The sequence below is a fragment of the Acanthochromis polyacanthus genome, chromosome 4 (assembly GCF_021347895.1).
Source record: "Acanthochromis polyacanthus isolate Apoly-LR-REF ecotype Palm Island chromosome 4, KAUST_Apoly_ChrSc, whole genome shotgun sequence".
NCBI classification, from domain to species: Eukaryota; Metazoa; Chordata; class Actinopteri; family Pomacentridae; genus Acanthochromis; species Acanthochromis polyacanthus.
This window is the reverse complement of record NC_067116.1, coordinates 40,743,511-40,762,854: the sequence shown is the minus strand read 5'-3', so window position 1 is coordinate 40,762,854 and position 19,344 is coordinate 40,743,511. Positions and strand designations below refer to the sequence as shown.

Genomic DNA, 19,344 nt, shown 5'->3' with positions numbered 1-19,344 from the left:
TTTTAAATTTACAATGCATTCAAATGATAGCTGCAGATTCGACATTTTCAGATATTTTCAAAACTCACCTTAGCCCAGTAAGAACATACTAATACCCAAAGACAAACCTCGCCTGTCTTTTAGACTTTCATTGGCCTCAGTTTAGGAGATAAAAAAATGACTTTCTTCTGCACATGAGGGCTGCAAACCAACCTGTTCCTGCCTCCGAGCTTCTTTGATTTCGGATTGGTGACGGGTGACACTAGAAGCAGTCAGCTGATGACGTCCACATCAAGTGAGAGCAGAGCAGAGCAGAGCTGAGATGACTCCACCTTCTTCCAGCTCCATCAAAGGGCTGGGTCATGCGCGAGATTTAGGCCGAAAAGAAGAGGAAGCAGAGCGAACTTCACACACGCGTCGGTGCACGTTTCTCAGGCAGCTTTTCGACGCTCTCAGCAGCTTTGTTACGGCAGAAAAGTGAGTAAAAGCTTCTCAGACTGCTTTCGCACTTTTTAACACTTGATGAAATGCTGATTTCTGAATGATTTCTGGGTTGCTTTCAGGTGCGTAATTTTTTGGGGAGGGGAAGGAGTGGGGCGCTCTCGGTGCCAATTCATCCACGTCATCTCCAAGTTAACCGTTTTATTGGTGAAATTAGTGGATTGTCTTTATAACTACAAGATCTTAGACAGAAATGCTAAGATTATGGGTGCAAATCAAGAGCAGCTGCTGAATTTTTACTCAAACATTAAAGTTAGGCGTCACCCCTGACCTCATGTTCGCAGCTGTGCCAAAATGTGCATCCGTTGAAATCGTGCGCTCTCTACTGTTCAGTTTGCATCAAAGTCGATTTAGTTGTTTTAATTCAATTGTGTGAACTGTTGATGGCATCGTGTTTGCACTGGTGCTGCGGAATCAGACCTCCCTGACAGCCGGATACCCTCCATTATTGTCACTGTGAAGGCGGAAGGGGATGTTGACTGTCATGCTTGTGTTGTTTGCAGGTGTCATACATGTGAATAAAAAGGATAAAGAGGATGAAAAGGTGTGTGTGTGCGTGCAGGTTAGGCCGTGGATTCGAACATGTGGCTGCAGATGAGTTGATCAAAAGTGAAACTCACCTGTTGGCGAACTGCTGTAACTGTCAGCAGCAGGTTTGACTGCAGCCCTCATGTGCAGATGCAGGTGATGTTTAACTCTAAAACAGAGGACAAGCACAGTTATGCACACCTTTTAGCTTGGTTTGGTACTTCTGTTTGTCTTTCTGGACCAGTGATATCGTTAAAATGGGATCCTGAGAATTAGTATTTCACAAAAGCTTACAGAATCATTCCATTGCCTTACAGTCTAAAAGTTTATTCATGGCCCGATTCCACCATTTAATTAAATGCAGCAAATGTACTGATCTGAGACAAACCTTTTAAACATTTATTTGATGGGTTGCATGGATGATAATCTTAGTAATTGCTTCAATATAATATTATGAGCAATTTCAACTCTGATTTCTGCTTTAGTTGATTTATAGTTAAATTCAAGTTAAAATATCTTAATTGAATTTGATAATTTAACTTTTTTTTTAATGGCACAACATTTTGAAAAATGGCTCATTCTCTGATTCTTTTTTTCCTTTTCAGTGGCACTAAACTGAATGTCTTTGGGTTGTGGGCAAAGCAAAACATTTAAGGACGTGGTATTGGGCTTTGGGAAACACAGATTGACATTTTCCATCGTTTTTTGACCTTTTATAGACCAAACAGCAACAACTAATTGAGAAAATGATCAATGGAGATAATTTTTAGTTTCAGCCCTAGTTGCTTGATGGTTTTACTCGTGTTTAATTTGTTAGAGAAAGACGGAGAACTGCACCTCGATTATGCAACTTATAATGGGAAGGAAAAACTGTTGAGGTTGCATTTATAAGTTTTGTTGTTTTTTTTTTTTTTTATGAAACAAGCATGATTTGTGGTCACTTAAGCTTCTGCAATTTTGGATCTAGTGCATGTTAACTTTACAGCTGTACCAAGTTATTTGATTTCAGTATTGATTGACTATGTGTTACTTTGTGATCAGAAAAGGTAAACGGCACCCACTTCCTGTTTCTCAAACCCAAGAATACATTTTTTTTTGAATAGGTAATGTTGTCTAGATTTCAGGCTGTGTTGTTATTTAGGATTTTCTGATATTTTATAGTCAAACTAATTAACTGAGGAAATAAATAGCCTAACTTGTAGTGGCAATAAACCTTAATTATGTTAAGGTAAATCTGCTGTACTTTATTTAGTGCATCTCTCAAGCTTCACAAAGTTGAGACATTAAATTAAATCGCAGTGGTTTCACAGAAATTGAAAATGCTATATGTTCTAGATGACCCAATGATCTTTCTACATGGAAATGAAGCTCGCTATTTGTTGACCAGCTGCCACATATTGGAGCTCGTGTTTCCAGGTGACTGTCCGCTGAGGTAGCCCGTGGATCACTAACTGCCTGTTGACAATGCAAACACTGAACGTAACTAACAATCGTGAGCTGGAGACGCAGAACCTGAAGGTCAACCAGTCCAGGTGAATCTCTGATAGTAATGTAAACACTGTGTGAGACTGTTAGCGCTCCGGCGTCACATTCTGTTATCGCTTCATCGACTTCCAGTGTCAACACCGGCTCTGAAGGCCTCGACGCAGGCCGAAGACAGTCGATTGTTTAAAGTAGAATCTTCAGCCAGTAGAAATGGCAAAGACTTCTGAGTCTATTTGAAGGCCGAGCAGGGTGTGTTTATGCTTCACAGTCTACTCCTGTTGGTCGCTCAGCAGCTGTAGTAAAGTGTTTTGCAAGGTAGAGGAAAATGTCTTTTATTTTCCCATACCGCATGTTCCCAAACACATTTTCTGTTTGAGGGATACTCATCAGAAAACCATATTTCTGCTTAGTTTCTTAATTCACTGGAGCACTAAGGGATACATTTGACATTTTATGATCCTCCAATGATGGCCGTCTGTTCCGTGTTTGAACTAGATTGAGGAGAGTCTTCATGTTGATCTGGATCGGACTGTTCTTGGTTAACTTTTTAAAAGATTATCTTCCAAAAACTTGGAAGTCACTATTTGTTTCAGCAAATACACGGATTCTACCCCCACAGTAATGGACTGAAACGACTTACAGCAACAAGTAATCAGACTAAATGCTCCACTGGCAAGAAAAGGTTACTGTTTAAACAGATTAAAGTAGCATCTGATTGTGTTTGAACAAAGTGCTGAATGCCTAATGTTGCACACAGGAGTTTGTCATACTTTTTGAGTTGTTTTTCATCATGGGTGGAGATGCCACCATACCTGACATTCAGCATTTTATTTGGTCAAATGCTATGAGTGTCTGTTAAGTATCACCTACTAATAGAAAAAAAATTAGTCTGGGGGAAGAAATGTAAAGCTGTTCATTAGGGCCTAAAAAATGCCCGTCATCTTGTCTGGTTAAAAACATCTGCTGTGATGTTGTTTTTCTTTGTTTGGTTTGTTTGAGGTGTGACTATAATTTCCATCATAATTAAGTTTGAACTCGCGTGACCTAATCCCGCTGTAGCCTTTGTACAGACTTAAGTATGTGTCTAGTCTGTTCACGAAACTACCGTTGTTGGTTCTCTGTCCACTTCTTAAGTAGCAAAACATAACAGATTTGGACCAGAGTTACTTCCAAAACTCAGTTTTTAGTTGTAGATGGTGGCTAAATGTGCACCAGTTTAGTCTATATAAGGCATTAAAATGACATTTAATATCTTTAAAGCTATAACATGCTTTAATATGTTGTCTAAACAGTACAAGGATAGGAAGTTGGTCAGTTTCTGCAGCTAGTCTAAGTATTGTCCTTATGTCCTTCAGTATGTTTTAGTCAGAGATAGCTGGTTGTGTATGTTGATCAGCATTCCTGTTTTTTTTTTGTTTTTTTTTTACATTAATGACCCTTAAATTATATCTCTGCTGGTTTTCAGTGTCAAAAGTATTCACCCCCTATTTAGAAGTTTTCTCCTTTTACTGCTTTTCAACACTGAGTGGTGGTCAAATTTATATTAATTGACAAGAATTTAAAAAAAGCAAAACACCTGGACCAACTCGCCTCATCAAACGGCCCTAGCTAAGGATTGGTTTGGGCTATGACTTGGCCACTACAAACCGTTTCTGTGTAGCTCTGGCTGTTTGCTTCAGGAATTTTCTTGCTAGAAAGTAAATCTTCTTTGAAGTTGCAGTTTCCTTGTAGACCGCATTCATTTTTATCCCTCCAGGGCCAGCTGCAGAGAAGCATCCCCTCATCATGATGCTGCCACCTCCATGCCTCATAGTGGGAATGGTGTGTTCGTGATGATGCACAGAGTTTTATATCTGCCAAACATGGTGGCATCCAATTGGATAACCAATCAGCTCTGTTTTGGTCTCAGCAAACCAAAAAAACTTTCTTCCAGTTGACTTCAGTCTAAATTAACCATGATTCAATGAAAAGGGGAAACCTTCCAAGGGGGGGTGAATGCTTTTTAAATCCACCGTGTTTTTTAATTTCCGCATGCTTGCATGCATCTCCAGGGAGCAATTTCTCCACAAGTAAGGTCTGTTTCTCTTATAATTGTCATTTTGAACATCATTTGGAAAATTAGACCAAAGGTCAAATTGCAGGAATGCTGTAATTTAAAAAGTGTACGATAGAAAACGGCTCAGATGGGTTGTCACTTTCTCTGTTGTAAAAGATTCACGTCAGAAAGTGGCTGCTGATACTCGTAACAGTTTTAAAGCTTTAAATACATGTACTTTAAGTCAAGTTCATGTCATAGTGGCCTCTTAGGTATTCTTGCCAGACATGGTGAGTGTCATTCCAGTCATGTTCAAGTCTTGCATAATCCCAACCTGTCTACCAGGTCTGTTTACACGTGTTGGTCTATTAAATCTAGAGTTGTTATGAAGGATTCGTGCACGTTCTCACATTTGATATCTGTAAGGGCACCTTGAATAGGAAAGGTGGTGGAAAATCACTGGGGGAAACATAGGGTGGTGGTGATGGGGAACAACTGGTCATAGTTTGGTAGCACAGACAGAAAACCAATAACCATACACTGACCTACATTTCTGCCACATGTGCATCATTCAGAGTTCAGTGTTTACCACCTAAACCCTTTAATTCTGTTGCAGTTTTTTAGAGTGATCTCATGTAAATTGAGAATCTTCGTTGTCGGGCACATTCAGACATCAGAAGGAGGTTGGGCTTTAGGAGTTTCAAGTGTTGGCTTGTTTTTAGCAAGTCTTTTGTTAATCCCAGTGAATTAATACTCTGTGCTGTGGGCATGTGTTTCATTGACATTCACTCTAAGATTTCAGTCAACACTTAAATGTTGTTGCACAGAGCTTGGGTGCTACACCTCGATGCAAAGTATCTCTGTTGCATGGTTCTTAATTTTGCAGGTTTGGACATCACTTCAGTGTTTTCATTGTGTAAACAATCTGTAGGCCAAATGAATGGAAAATGTGGAGCGTTCTACACAGCTTTGTAGTGAAAAGACATTGTATTGGCCCAAATTAAACTAGAGGCCATCCTGTTTTGGGGAAACTACACAATAAGCAGTTATTGTTTTTCAGAGTTGTTTTTTTGGGAGGTAACCTTCATGTGGCTTGTTTTTTTTTTTTTTTTTTTTTGAGTGGTTTGCAGATATTTGCAATGACTCTCTGTGAGTTCATCAGTGCTGAAGATGATTGGTTATCCCCGATTAACCTGCAGGAGATTAAGACACCTGCAGCGTGTTTTACTGCCAAGTAGGAAATAAGTGACTGGCAGATAGAAAATCAGCTGTCAAGGATGATGAGCTTAATAAGACTGTCTCAAAGCTTCCATACAGGGCACCAAAGTCTTTCAGAAAACCCATTAATTTATGATTATTGATGTGCAAATCTCCAAACCAGAAACACCCAACCTTTATTTCATTAATTGCACTTCGATGTTTCCTGCACCTACTCAGATCTAAGTTAATAGTTTCTAAGCAATTGACTTTGCAGTAGTTTTGCAAATTGTCAGCCCCCTTTGTTCCTCAGTGTGTCAACTTGCACGCACATTTGTTTTCAGTCATGCCGAGCTGCACTTGCTTTTCCATAAACTGTTGCTTGTTCGTGAGGACCCGGTGCACCATTGTTGTCTGTGGAAAGTTCCAGAAATCCGAGTCGTTGGTAGGTGAGACCTGCAGAGGGGACGGAGAGGGAGGGGCGTGAAGAGTATGAGACCAGTGTTGAGCCGTCGTCTGAATAGTGGCAGGTAGGGGTGATACTATTCCCCCCACCACCACCACCACCACCACCACCTACACACACCCAAACACAATGAAGACAAGGTGGTGTAAGCATGTCAGTCCTGGGGCAAGTTCAGCAACATTCCAGTGCTGGGGGGGGTGCCAGTTACTACGACTTAAGCATTTGGTTCCAAAAGTTTGTTTTCTTAAATTCTTTTTAAATGGGTGTATTGTGCTGATGTTGTTTTTAAAGTCACCGGTGTTCATTTTCATCATTCCAAACATCTACCTTGCATACCTGGAAACCCTGGTGCATTGAAGTTTATGAAGGTTATTATGAATACAATCATAAGCATAAACACTTCATCTGATTGTATAAGCCAGTGCAATTTTACTTTTGCAGCAGGAGACGGTGCTGCAGAGTAAAGTCCATCTTATTTTATTATTTTAAAAAAAGGCAGCTTATGTTTGTTGAAGATAACTTAGACAGAAGTGGTTGAAAGGTCCTCAGGAATTGGTGTGAAAGTTACTGAAGGGATGAAGTTTTTTGCTTTTTGGTTTGATTAATTTCTGTGCAGAATGAAATCCATGCTTGCAGTAAGCACTTATTTAATAATAATTGAGGTAATTTTCAGAGTAAACATCTGATCGCTCAGGCAAGTAGCATTTCAACTAAATGAACTAACCGCAGAACAAAGGTTTAAACTATTTTTAAAAACCCAAAAAATTTTGAAGAAGTTTGTATTTTATTTCCCAGATGTTCAATATTGCTGAATAAAGGTATAGTTTGATCCTCCTTGCCGTGCAATAGTAGCCAAAGTAGTCCTTGTGTGACTTTTCCTGCTTTGGCAAATATGTCATTGCGCATACCTGTCTATAACCTCGGCGTGCTTTGAATGAAATAATGATCGAGTTGTTTTTTTTTATTTTGGTTGTTTGCTTCCTTTGGATGACAAAGCAGCCGAGTGAGCCAGGATGAGACTGAGTAGTAACCAGCGTGGAATGAAGTCTGCTTGTCTTCTAAAGGCATCTCATTTATCTTTGGTGTTATCTTGGCACACAGTTCTGTTCAACATAACTTGACTGGGAGGACCTGGGCCCCAGGTGATTGCTCTGGAGGTGGGTTCCACCCCCAGGGGCACAGGGAGATTACTAAGATGTCTTTGTTTTCTAAGTAGTCTGTCTTCCAGGAGACTTGACTGGAATGTGTGTTCTTGTTTTTCCCATGTGAGACTTGCATTCATTTAGCCGATTTTATGTAACAACTTGGTATGCTCAGCTGTTATGTCTCAAAAATGATGCAACAGTGGCATGTAGTGTACACAGTACCTATAAAAGGTATTCACCCCCTCTGGTAGTTTTCCTCTCTTATTGCTTTTCTGCATTGAATCAATTTTCTTTTACATTTTGGACAAGAATTTCCAATAAAAAGACTTTCGTGTCCAAGTCAAAATGCTTTTCTGCAAAGTGCACCTTAGTGCAAAGTGCAGCATCGAGCTTAAACTTGGTCAGAGATCATGAGCGGACAACCCTTTTCAACTCCAGCCACAAATTCTCAGTGGGATTATGGTTTGGACTCTGACTCTGCCACTCCTCAACATTCAGCTTGTTTTCTTTAAACTGTTTCTGTGTAGCTTTGGTTGTATGCTGCAGGGCATTGTCTTACTAGAAGACAAGTCTCCTTCCAACTTGCATTTTTGTTTTTTTGGTTTTTTTTTTTTCCAGATTGCTTCAGGTTGTCCTCTGGGATTTCCCCAACTTTTCTGCATTCATTTTGCCCTCTACGTTTGAAGGCATCCAGGACCTGCTGTTAAGAAACATCCCTACATCATGATGCTGCCACCACCACCTTTCACAGTGGGGATGATGTGATGCCGTGCAGTGTTTGGTTTTGCCAAACATGGTGTCTAATCTGTCCAAAAAGCAGAATATTGGTCTCATCAGACCAAAGAACAGGACAGCCTGCTCTGGGCAGATTTGTGCGTGCCACATTCCTTCCATTTCTTAATGAAGGAATGTGTACTTGTACTTCAAAGTAGGGGTGGACCCGAATATTCGTTCAGATATTAATTTTGGTAAATACATCCCCCCCACCCCCACCCCCGGGACGTTATTGGGCGGAACGAATATTCGGCGTTACTGTCTTCCCTCCGCCTTCGGCCTACATTGGCTCATCCCATCTTGTGATCACATAAATGTATACACATATATCTATAACATATACACATATGTCTGTGTGATCACCCCTTCCTCCCCCCATGACGAAAATCGGAGGGGGGAGGAGCTCGTCTCTTCCCTTTGCCTTCGGCCCACTTCGGCTCATCCCACTGTGTTTGGCGCATCTCGGCTCATCCATTCATGTTTGTTACCATCACCCAAATGGCCGGATGGCTGCCCACTCTGACGTCACGCTTCACTTCGTTGCAGAAACACAAGACAAGATGCGAAAGACCTCCGCTGTTTGGGAATTTTTCAGTTTAACTGAAGACAACGATGGCAGTGTGCAAAATTTGCGTTCGGGACACCAGACGAATGGATCCGAATATTCAGGCCGCCTCCACCCTGTCTGACGTCGAGGGCGGAACGAATATTCGGATATTCGTCTTTAATAGGGCCCGAATATTTGGAGACCAGAAACCACTATTCGGGCCAGCCCTACTTCAAAGGATATTCCGTAACTTTGAAATTTTCTTGTATGCATCCACTGACTTCTGCTTTTCAGTAACCTTTTCAGAGACTTTCTTGGAGTGTTCTTTTGTCTTCATGGTGTAGTCACAACCAGTAACACTAATTCACCAATGACTGGACTAACTAATTGTGTGGCCTCTAGCACTAAGTGACTACATCTGTGTTGAATTAGGTGAATAAGCTGCATCTCTTAACTACTAAATTGAAGGGTGTGAATACTTACGCAGTCGGTCATTTTACTTTTTATATTCGTAATTAGTATAAAAAAGTTCCAATTAGTGTCAATTACATGAACAGCAGTTGTAAACTTGTGTTTTTATGTCAGTAAATAACAATGCCTGTTAAGCTGAAGTGCCTGCTTGCAGTGTGTCTCTCTAGACTTTTGGTAACCTGACAGAGCAGCACACCACTTTGTCTTAGCCGCTTGTCAGCCACTCCCAGAGATGTTCTATGACTTTATCTTTGACAGAAGGGAGAGTGAAATGCAGCTATTAATCACAAATGAAAAATTCCAGCTGCTTTCTCAAACTGCAGCTCAGAAAATATAACCACATTGTGGGCGAAACTGCATTCATATGAGCGTGCATGAAACTTGCACTTCTCCTGCAGCAACATCTGTGGTGACACACAATATACGGGCGTGATGGCACTCAACACGAAAATAATGATCTAGGCCATTAGTTAAGGTTTAGCTGTAAGTTTGGACTAATGCAAGATAGAAACTATGGATTGATGTTACAGGTGCGCTTACTCTCAGTCCAGCTAATGAAGTTTTAAAGGAGGTAGTGTCATATTGGGAGCACTGGGGTGTCACTTGTGATTCCATGAAAAATTGTTTACACAGGTCAGATAAGGGGGCCCCTTGGCAGAATTTGCACTCAGAAAGGTGTGGACCGGCTCTGCTAGTTAACTCCTTGTAACACTAACATTTCAAAGGAGGTGGTTGCCTTGTGGCGACTTTAAGACTTACTGCATACTCTTGTCTAAATGCAAAAGGTATGTACACAGTTGTAGGGGTAGTGGGACAGCTCGGGGCAACAAAAAACGCATTTTCAAATCCAAATATTGACAGGTGTAAAACTCTAGAATTCTGTTAGTTGTATGTCAAACATTACTTGCATAAAATACATAAGCAACCCCAACTTTGAACTGGAATTCTAAAAAAAAAAAAAAGTACATGACCTTTTCAGAGCCAGATAATTTGTTGCCTGTCCTTACACACAGCAACGGAAGATTTTCCCTCTGCATAGCTTGACCTGGGATGTGTGCACTGACAGCCTTGGCCGCAGAGTCAGACTCGTCACACCAGTGTGTGACATGCTGGTGAAAATTCTAGGAGACTTGTGTTTGCTTCTATAATGCTTTTGCTGCACACAGGTTTTTGCATTAGTAATTTTCAGTCTAAAAATAATTTGCTAGGACTGAATTAAACCTCAGCATTTGTGTTTCAAAGATGCTTAAACTATATCTAGCAAAGTTGAACTCCTCTTTAAGACATTTTAAGATGAAATTGTAGATATCCACTTGTTCTCTACTAAAGCATGACCAAAGTAAGCTTCTCTTATCATTTACACAGTGGATGATTAAAAATAAGGCTTATTTCAAGAGGTTGCTGTTATTTTTTTCATGCGTAGCTGCTTATAGTTTATTTTTTGATTGAATCTCTTCCGTTCCAAAGCGGACTTTGTCTGAATGAGGTCATTATTGATGATTATCACATTACACAAGTCAGTAAGCAATGACAGAAGAAACGACTTCAGTTAACCACCATAAATGGCATTTCCACATCCTTCCGTCTTCAATTTTTCGCAGTGGTAAAGGGGTGTTGGTTTCACGGAACAAGATTACGATCATATTTGAAATGGCTCTGTCAGCGGCTGCAGCTGCAGATGATGAATTTTGTTGTCAGGTGTGTTTTGGTATTTGGAGGAGGGGCTGAAGTGCATTGGAGTGCTGCCACCACCACCACCATCCCCTATATCCCCTCCACTGAGTTACAGGTAAAACCTGCCCTGTCAGATACAGTAGAACACTGAAGAGGGCATTTACATGAAAAGATCACTGGTGGCAGACTTTCGAGGGTCTGATATGATAGGTCAAGTTTAACTAATGGCCATCAGAGGCTGCAACACTGATTGTTGGAACTACTACACCTCTTGTTGCGGCATTGACTTCACTTATCGGCCTCCTAAAACTGAATTTAAATAGCATGTGCATGTGTATCAAGCAGATGTTCTCATGCAGAAAGATGACAAATTTATCACTTGATCTTGAGAACTAAAGGTTTGAACCATTATAGTTTTGACAAGATCACATTAATAACTAATTGGGGTTTTTGAGGAAATGACAAATACAACAGTGGGGTTTAGCCCTGTCTTTTCCCTTCATAGCAGCCTGTCAAGACTTTCCTCAGCAGAAAATGTAACTGGCACCTATTAGCATTGTTGCAATGTTTTGTTCCTCTTTCGAGTACCAGGGCGTGGCAGTGAGATCAGAGTAAGTGATTTCCTATCGGGGACAGCAAAACCTTCTTACACAACCTCGCTTGGAAGAATTTTAAGCATTATCCTATGACTCATGTCTTCCCCTTTGTAGCAATCTCTCTTTTTTTTTTTTTTTTAAAGTCTGCAATCTGCTTTACAATCCAAGCCTGAGTAAACATCAGAGTTGTGTGACGCCTGTTTTAGATTTTAGTCTGTATGAGGCCATCATGTGTTCCACTCCTGACATGCAGGCTTAGATTTGGAGTAGAAAAACCAGGAAAGTGGATTTAATTGGAAACACTTACGGCTACTGATAGTCCCACAACACAGAAAATAGAAAATGGAAGCCAGTTTTGCTTTATGGGTGTTGGTTGGGTAGCGGGCCAGTACAGGCAAGCAACAATGGGCCCTTTCATGATAACAGAGTGGCCAGTGATCTCTCGCCCTGCTCCCTGTGAATAATATTATCAGCCCACCCCTGAGAGAAAACTTTCCTGGGCGACTCCAGAGTGTTTCGGCGAGTTGGAGGGTGTGGTGAAACGTCGCTTGTGGAAGTCGAGGGCGTCGGTCGAAAAGCAACCAGTCGCATTTCAGTCGGTGGTATTTTGTAGCGCGGGTTTAAATAGAGACCAGACTCCCTCCTGAACGTACACAACTCCCTCTGACTCTGTGGCTCAGCCTTCTTCCCTCCCTCTCCTTCTGTGAGTTATTCATCCACTGTGTGAGTCAGGGAGGGTGGAGATTTGGAAGACTGCTGTACCAGTCACACTGTCAGTTTACTTTCTCATTCTCACATCTCTCTCTCTCTCTTTCTGTCTTTCCCTCCCTTCGCTGCTGCTGCTTTTCCCCTTTTTCTTCTTCCTTTTTTTTTTGGCTGCTACCGATGCCCGCCTGCCCTTTTACAGTTTACGGAGGAGGTGTGTAAGAAGAATCCACTTTTTGCTGACTTTTAAAAGAGGAAACGGTTCTTGTTCCACGAGGTAAGTTGCTGAATTTGACATAGAAGGTGAACCAACGTGTGTGAAGTCTGCTCACATGTCCAGCTTCTTTCCTGTTCTTTTGGTGTTTTATTTTTTTCGATAAAATGTTCTTTTCATAGCGGATAATTCATTTTACAAATGGCTTCCTGGCTGCTGGCTTTTCTCCCCCTCCTCCATATCTGGTCCATTTTGTTCATAATTAACTCCTAACTCATGAGTGTGAGCTCCCTTTTTCCATCTCTATGATTCATTGACATGGCTCTCTAAGGGAATGTTTCCACTGTATGTCACCTTGGTAGACGTAAACCAGCCACTTTAGCTCTCAGTGTTGCCTAACAATGAATGGGGGGATGTTCAGGCATGCAGAACTGGAGTTTGACACAACTTTTATTTGAGTTTGGTTGAACAAACGGATTAAATGTAGTTCTGGGCTGCAAATTACTTCTGCTAAGGAGGTAAACTGGTGCTTAACTGGTCATGTATCTACATCTGAACTGCATCTCTAATAGAGAAAAACATCTAAAAACGTCTGAACAATGGAAAATTAATGATCTTGAGCATCAGTTTACAGTATATACTGCTCGTTCAAATTCTGTGGTGATGCATAACCTTTTAATTGGTGGAAATTAAAGGCAGTTATAAGTGGTGTCATTGTGTGTGTGTGTGTGTGTGTGTGAGTTCATTTACAACCAGCTACAATAAATGGTACAATAGTGTCAGGGCAGCGAGGTTCAGTAGCTGCTGCTGCTGGGTCCTGTGAAATGGTTTTACTGAGCTGGAGTGGAAGGGGCTTCGTTTTCTTTGATCTTCCATCTTTATCTGGGTTTCAGGATTGAGACATGTTGTCTTTTTTTTTTTCTTGTTTATTGTTGTCATGATCACAAGACTGCCCTCCTGACTTGTGCAATCACTTTTATTAAATAAAATTTGAAAAAAATCCACTCTAAAGACAGTCACATGCACATTGCATGTTCATAGGACTTTTCTGTTTTGAACTTGTGCATAGTTATAGTGTCTGCAACATAATTTGGTGAAGAAGTTGCATTTGATCACTTATAGAGAGAATATTGGCTTTAAATTTCTACTGACAAACTCTTAATTTAAGCAATGTGACATGGTCAAACTGCCACTACACGATTCCTGTTCACTGTACTTGCAACCACCAAGGTATTGTCACTAACCCAACTAGATTTATGATCTAATCAATTTAACTGTTCAGCATTTTTCCTCAGAACAAGACAGAGTCTACCCAACAGACACGATGGTACTCTTGTTGAAATGTGAGGCGCCTGACCAAATGCCTCATCGTCGATTCAAAAACAACCACAGCTTTTTGTGTAAGAGTTTTCTGAAATGCCATGTATCTGATCTGTTATACAGCCGCAGCGGCTTTTTTTGCACTTCTGGTGACAGCAGCGAGTCCTACAAGTAGATGAGACTCGCGGCTCCGTCATGACAACAGAAGGAAGTTTAGTCAGATAGGATGGCTGTCACAAATTGGTCAGGAATGCAGGACTCGCTCACCTGGAAGCTTAACAAGAAAATCAACAGAAAAGATACTGTGGTGTTGACAGAAGGCCTGCGGTTAACAGCTGAAAAACTGAAACTGGGGGGGTATCTATGAAAGGAGGAATGCCCAGTCAGTGAGATGTAATCTGTCTTGCCTGTGGGCCTGTACTGCTGCTCGCCAGTTTCAACTTTTACAAAGCTTATGCTAAACAGTCAGGCCTTTTAAGTTGAAGTTTGTTAGAAATTCTACTTTTTGGAGTCACAAAGAAGGTTAAAGTTTGAGACGGCTGATTTGGGATTGTGCAAAAATGGCAACGACTGCTTTTTTTTTTTTTTTGTGCCATCAGTGTCAGTTTAAAAATGTTTCACGGTCATTGACCTTAAAGTAGCCAGTGAGTCCGATTTTCAGTAGCTCTCTGCAGTATCAAAAAACTAATATCAAAACTAAAGTTAATCTAAGTCATTGTTTGGAAAAGCCCATAGCTGTATCCTACATTAAACCTTTCCTGTGCTGTATCCCGTTTATTTTTTCCAAGCACCACCTACAGCACATGAGCTTTGACCTTCATTCCACAGGCTGAAATTATTAGCTTTTAATGATATTAGCTTAAGGATTGGCTGCTCTTTAGCCTTTGGGCAGTGAAAACTTGGAGTGTTTAAGATTGTACATCAAACAATGACTCCCTCTGGGTCCACTGTGGCGAGAGCAGACCGCGCCCTGCGTGTCCTCGACTTTTGTGAATACGCTCTGCAGTTTACTCTTGATATGATAAGCCTTCAGTCAACAGAAATTACACATATCTCTAAAGCTCATTGTGGCATTCCTGTGTGCAGACTGCATGTCACAACACTTTCCATATGTGAAATGCTTAGTGGCAGTCTTCCAACAAATCTTACCACATACCAGAAAGAAACACTTGTTTGTTTAATTAGCTTTGATATCAAGGTCCGAGCGTTTGTTCTGTTGCTTCAGTGATCAGAAACTTTCTCTATTGTTCGCAGTTGGGTTTAGTTGAAAGAACAATTTGGGTTGTTGTGTCTTAACTCGTTTCCTGCACTCAAACAGCCAGAGACAGTGTGGGATGAGGGATGCCCTCCCAGCTCCGTGAAGCACCTCCTCTCTGATATCAGGCCATGTCTGATGAGTGGTTCGAGCCAGGGGCAAAGCATCCTGGGATTTTTTTTTTTTTTTTTCTGTCTTCGGAGTGTTTGTTTGGTGAGGGATGAGCTGCTCTGTCTCAGTAATTGCATTTCAGTCTTGCTGAATCGTTAAATGTCACAAAATGCTCCTCCTTGAAGGCATTTATTGGTCACGGGTGAACTCCACCGAGGCACAGGCATAAAATGAAGGGCATGTGATTTTTATTTTTTCCATGTTATGTAATTGACGCGTGTCTGGAAGGAGAACACTGAACTGTTACTTCATTTGATGTCTCTGGAAATGTTGCTGTCTAGGAAATAAAAATTAACTGCCTGTCTGTTATGTCACACAATAATGTTTCCACAGAAAATGAATAAGAACAGATGGGGAACGAGACTGGTACATTTTAATTTCACAAATGCATCAAAAAATGTCTTAAATGAATTTTGTTTTGCTTTCTGACTTTCAGCACTTGTCAAAATATTGTCTGTCAATTACTGTCATGGAGAGGTGGAAGGATTCTTAGCGTTTGATGTTGATGAAATAAAACTAACATTGAGCCTATTGGGTTTTTAATTTTTTGTTGTGTTTTTCAGATAATTGGGTCACACCAGTAAGAACGCCAACATGCTTCAGGAGATTCAGGAGTTTGGCTCACACGCCATGGATATCTATGACTTCCTCTTGGCAGGAATCGGTACGTTACCAATCTGACAAATACAAAAACTTTGTTTTGTATGCTCCCCCCCCCCCCCCGTTTAAGTGTAATTTTATTCATTCGCGCCTTCTAGATCCACGGCTGAAGAGTTATCCCCTCATGCAGAGTCCTATTCCCATGACGGCAATATTGCTGTGCTACCTTTTCTTTGTACTGTACCTGGGACCTCGCATTATGGCCAATCGCAAGCCCTTCCAGCTCAAGGAGGCCATGATAGTCTACAACTTTCTGCTCGTGGCACTGTCGATATTCATTGTGTATGAGGTAAGAATCTGTCACCAGAGATAAAACTGTCAAAGAAATTCACTGCACATTTTATACTTGATTGAAGATTCAAGACCTTCATTTATCACAAACGCAGTTATACATAGTTTATTGCGCAGTGAAATGCATAGACGGCTAATACTAGACTTCTTTTCTCCATGGATGTTGCTAAATTCCAGTAGATTTGATAGAATTTGTGTCTGTAACATAAGGACTTGACCAAGTATTAGCCTGGGTGATTTCTGGATCCTATAATTAAAATTCAGAGCTACTTTGCTCTGATGTAGGCGTCTCGTTATCTGTGGACTCGAGTAATGTCCAACCCACTGTAATCTGATTGATTACACATTATTACAAATAGCCTACTCAGTTCAGTTTTATTGCTGTACCGCCATACAGAGTAACTGTCTGGTTAGATAGTGTTTCTGAGAAAATTACAAGTCATCCAGGCCGTTATGTCCTTATGACGTGCTTGAAGTTTGACCAACTGATTGGTTTCATGTGGCTTTTTAGATAAATACGTTAGGGTGTCATCTGCATAAGAGTGGGCGTCTATGCAGTGTATCAATATCTAAAGTTCCTTTTTAGTTAAATATATGTAAAACATCGATAAAAGCCATTTCAGTAAACTATGGCGCTGTATTTTGTGTTATTGGGAAGTTTGATACCATCATTTCAAATTTGAGCACAAATGGATATTTCTTACCGTCGTTGCAAATGGCTAATAATCGTTTAGGTATCAATCTTGAATAAACGTGTTGGTGAACTTCTAGTATGGATTATTATTTTTGGTAATGATCCTATGGTGAATAACCATTACAATTGCTTGTCTTTTTCAGTTCATGATGTCTGGATGGGCCACAACGTATACCTGGAGATGTGACGCAATCGATACCTCAAACAGTCCTGAAGCCCTACGAGTAAGTTCCCATAATTCTGCAGTGATTAGTGTTCAATGATATGACTATTTAGCAGCTTGGCACTTTTTTGCAATTGAGACTTATGCTAATTTAAGTCTGTTGTCCTCTCTAGATGGTCCAAGTGGCTTGGCTCTTCTGGTTCTCAAAGATTATCGAGCTGATGGACACAGTAAGTCCAGTCAAAGTTACTTGATGCTGTGGCGCATCGGTTGCTTTTTGGTCAGTGCAGCTTGGCTTTAACTAATCAACATCCACTTTCTCTTAGATGTTCTTTGTTTTGAGGAAAAAGCACGGCCAGATTACATTCCTACATATCTTCCACCACTCGTTCATGCCCTGGACCTGGTGGTGGGGAGTCACCTACGCTCCCGGTGAGTACTCATTAACAAAATCTGAAGTTGTCAGGGGTTTTTAAATGATTAACAGGGGGCTGAAGCAGGCAGGAGGTCTAGTATAATTACCTCATTCTTCATACCAATCTTGTACACTTTGAACTGTACACTTTGCCACAGTTTGCTTCGTATGGTTTTATTTGGTCTTGTTAAAAGTCCTTTGAGAAACGTTGTACAGGGCGACTGGAAAGTAAAGATTTCTATTTAGTCATAGGAAAATGATTAACCAAGAGTGTCTGCGTAAAACTTTAATGGTTTTGGCAGTGTGTGGCTGTGACAAGGTCAGAAGTTCTTGTATGTGGTGATAGGCATCAGTCTAATGACGTATGCCTTTTTTTGTTTTTTTGCTCCAGGTGGAATGGGATCTTTCCATGCCATGGTGAATTCCTCCGTCCACGTCATCATGTATTTCTACTACGGTCTCGCTGCTGCCGGACCAAGGTTCCAGAAGTTTTTATGGTGGAAGAAATACATGACTGCCATTCAGCTGGTACATATACCCTTTTCACAAGTAGTATACATGTCCTTTACTCAATTCATCCACTCCAAGACCGTATGATGGAGCTTGAATGCGAACACAGTATTCAAGTCTTGAACTATTCCGGTTCTGTCAATGTGTTTATTTTAAATACCAAATTAATCAGCTTTAATGTTTTAAATTGTATTTATATAGTGCCAATTCACAGCATGAGTTGTCTCAAAGAAACTCAACAAAACTAAAGTTTCCATTAGAGCCCCTTTGAGCAACCAATTGGCGGCAATGGGAAGAAATGAAAAATCCTTCCATTTGCTAGGATTCAAGACAAATTCCTCTACTTTTATATTCATCATGCACTTGGTTGACTCCTGATTTGTTTTGTCCCCAACAGACCCAGTTTGTCCTGGTATCTGTCCACGCCACCCAGTATTACTTCATGGACAGCTGCGACTACCAGTTCCCCATGATCATCCACCTTGTCTGGATGTACGGAACCTTCTTCTTCGTGCTGTTCTCCAACTTCTGGATCCAGGCTTATGTGAAGGGTAAGCGGTTGCCAAAGCAGGACATTAAGCAGTGCCAGAACGGCAAAGCTATATACACGAATGGCAAACATGAGAACGGCACCAGCAATGGCGTCGGCCACGGAACCACCAACAGCACCAGCAACGGTTCTGCCCACCACGAGAACGGCAGCACTCACATGGGGAAGATGAAGAAGGCCTAGGAACTCTGGAAGGAAACGCCCAAGAAGTATGACCTGTTGAAACTACTATGGATTCCAAAGATAATTTTGGCTGTTTCTTGTCCTGTTTTTAGTTTTGTATTCAAAACTTGGGAGAGCGATGTGGTCAATGATTTTCCACAGCTGGGGGCCCCACATTCGGTTGGTTGGTTTTGTTTGTTTCTTTGCATTGGGCAGCCATTTATGGAACACAATGTATGAAGAGAAGATGTTTTGACCTAAGTGTTATCTTCACTGATGTTGCAAACAACCTCCTACTTCAGTATCACTCTGATGGCCTTTTCTCCCCGTTTGCCTTCACTGTTTATTTTGACCTCTGTGTCCTCCTGACCCCCCCCTGTGGACAGATGACTGTACAGTTTCTATCAAACTTGAAAATACATTTTGTAAATAGTTTTACAGCAAAAACAACAAAAAACTAATTGTATTGGTATGCTCTAGACTTTCTAAATTTAGTTAGATTGTGTATTTAAAATTAAAATGCCAATAAATTCAATTTTAAATTATCTTGTTTTACATTTTGCATCTCTAATTTCACTTTCTTCAGAATAAATTGTCACTACAACTTTCTGAAAACGTTCTCAGCTTGCATTTTCGGGTTTTTTGGTTCAGATGTTGCAACAAAGAAGAAAAGCATTTGCATTGCTTGCTTGTGCCTCTTGTCTTGGCTATCCCAAGTATGTGCCGCAAGTAGGATGCAAACAAGAGATCCATTCTTCTTTGTTTTAAAAAGATTCATGGCATGAGGCAGAAAGACGCATCCTGCACACTGGATCTACTCAAGCATCAGTTGCTTC

The 19,344-nt window shown here is 40.8% G+C and overlaps 1 protein-coding gene across 3 annotated transcripts; it reads left to right on the top strand.

Moving 5' to 3' along the window:
- The first annotated feature begins 316 nt into the window (after positions 1 to 316).
- elovl1b (ELOVL fatty acid elongase 1b) lies at positions 317 to 19,053 on the top strand. 3 transcript variants are annotated; one of them, XM_022210117.2, is made up of 9 exons: positions 317 to 456; positions 12,306 to 12,380; positions 15,627 to 15,727; positions 15,822 to 16,012; positions 16,852 to 16,932; positions 17,045 to 17,101; positions 17,198 to 17,303; positions 17,678 to 17,814; positions 18,194 to 19,053. In XM_022210117.2, the coding sequence occupies exons 3-9, from the start codon at positions 15,658 to 15,660 to the stop codon at positions 18,527 to 18,529; spliced, it is 978 nt and encodes a 325-aa protein (XP_022065809.1). In that variant the 5' UTR covers positions 317 to 456; positions 12,306 to 12,380; positions 15,627 to 15,657; the 3' UTR covers positions 18,530 to 19,053. The 3 variants fall into 3 exon arrangements, with proteins under 3 accessions (XP_022065809.1, XP_022065811.1, XP_022065810.1); XM_022210118.2 differs by lacking the exon at positions 317 to 456 and adding an exon at positions 11,946 to 12,101; XM_022210119.2 differs by lacking the exon at positions 12,306 to 12,380 and having other exon boundaries at positions 318 to 456.
- Positions 19,054 to 19,344: the final 291 nt, after the last annotated feature.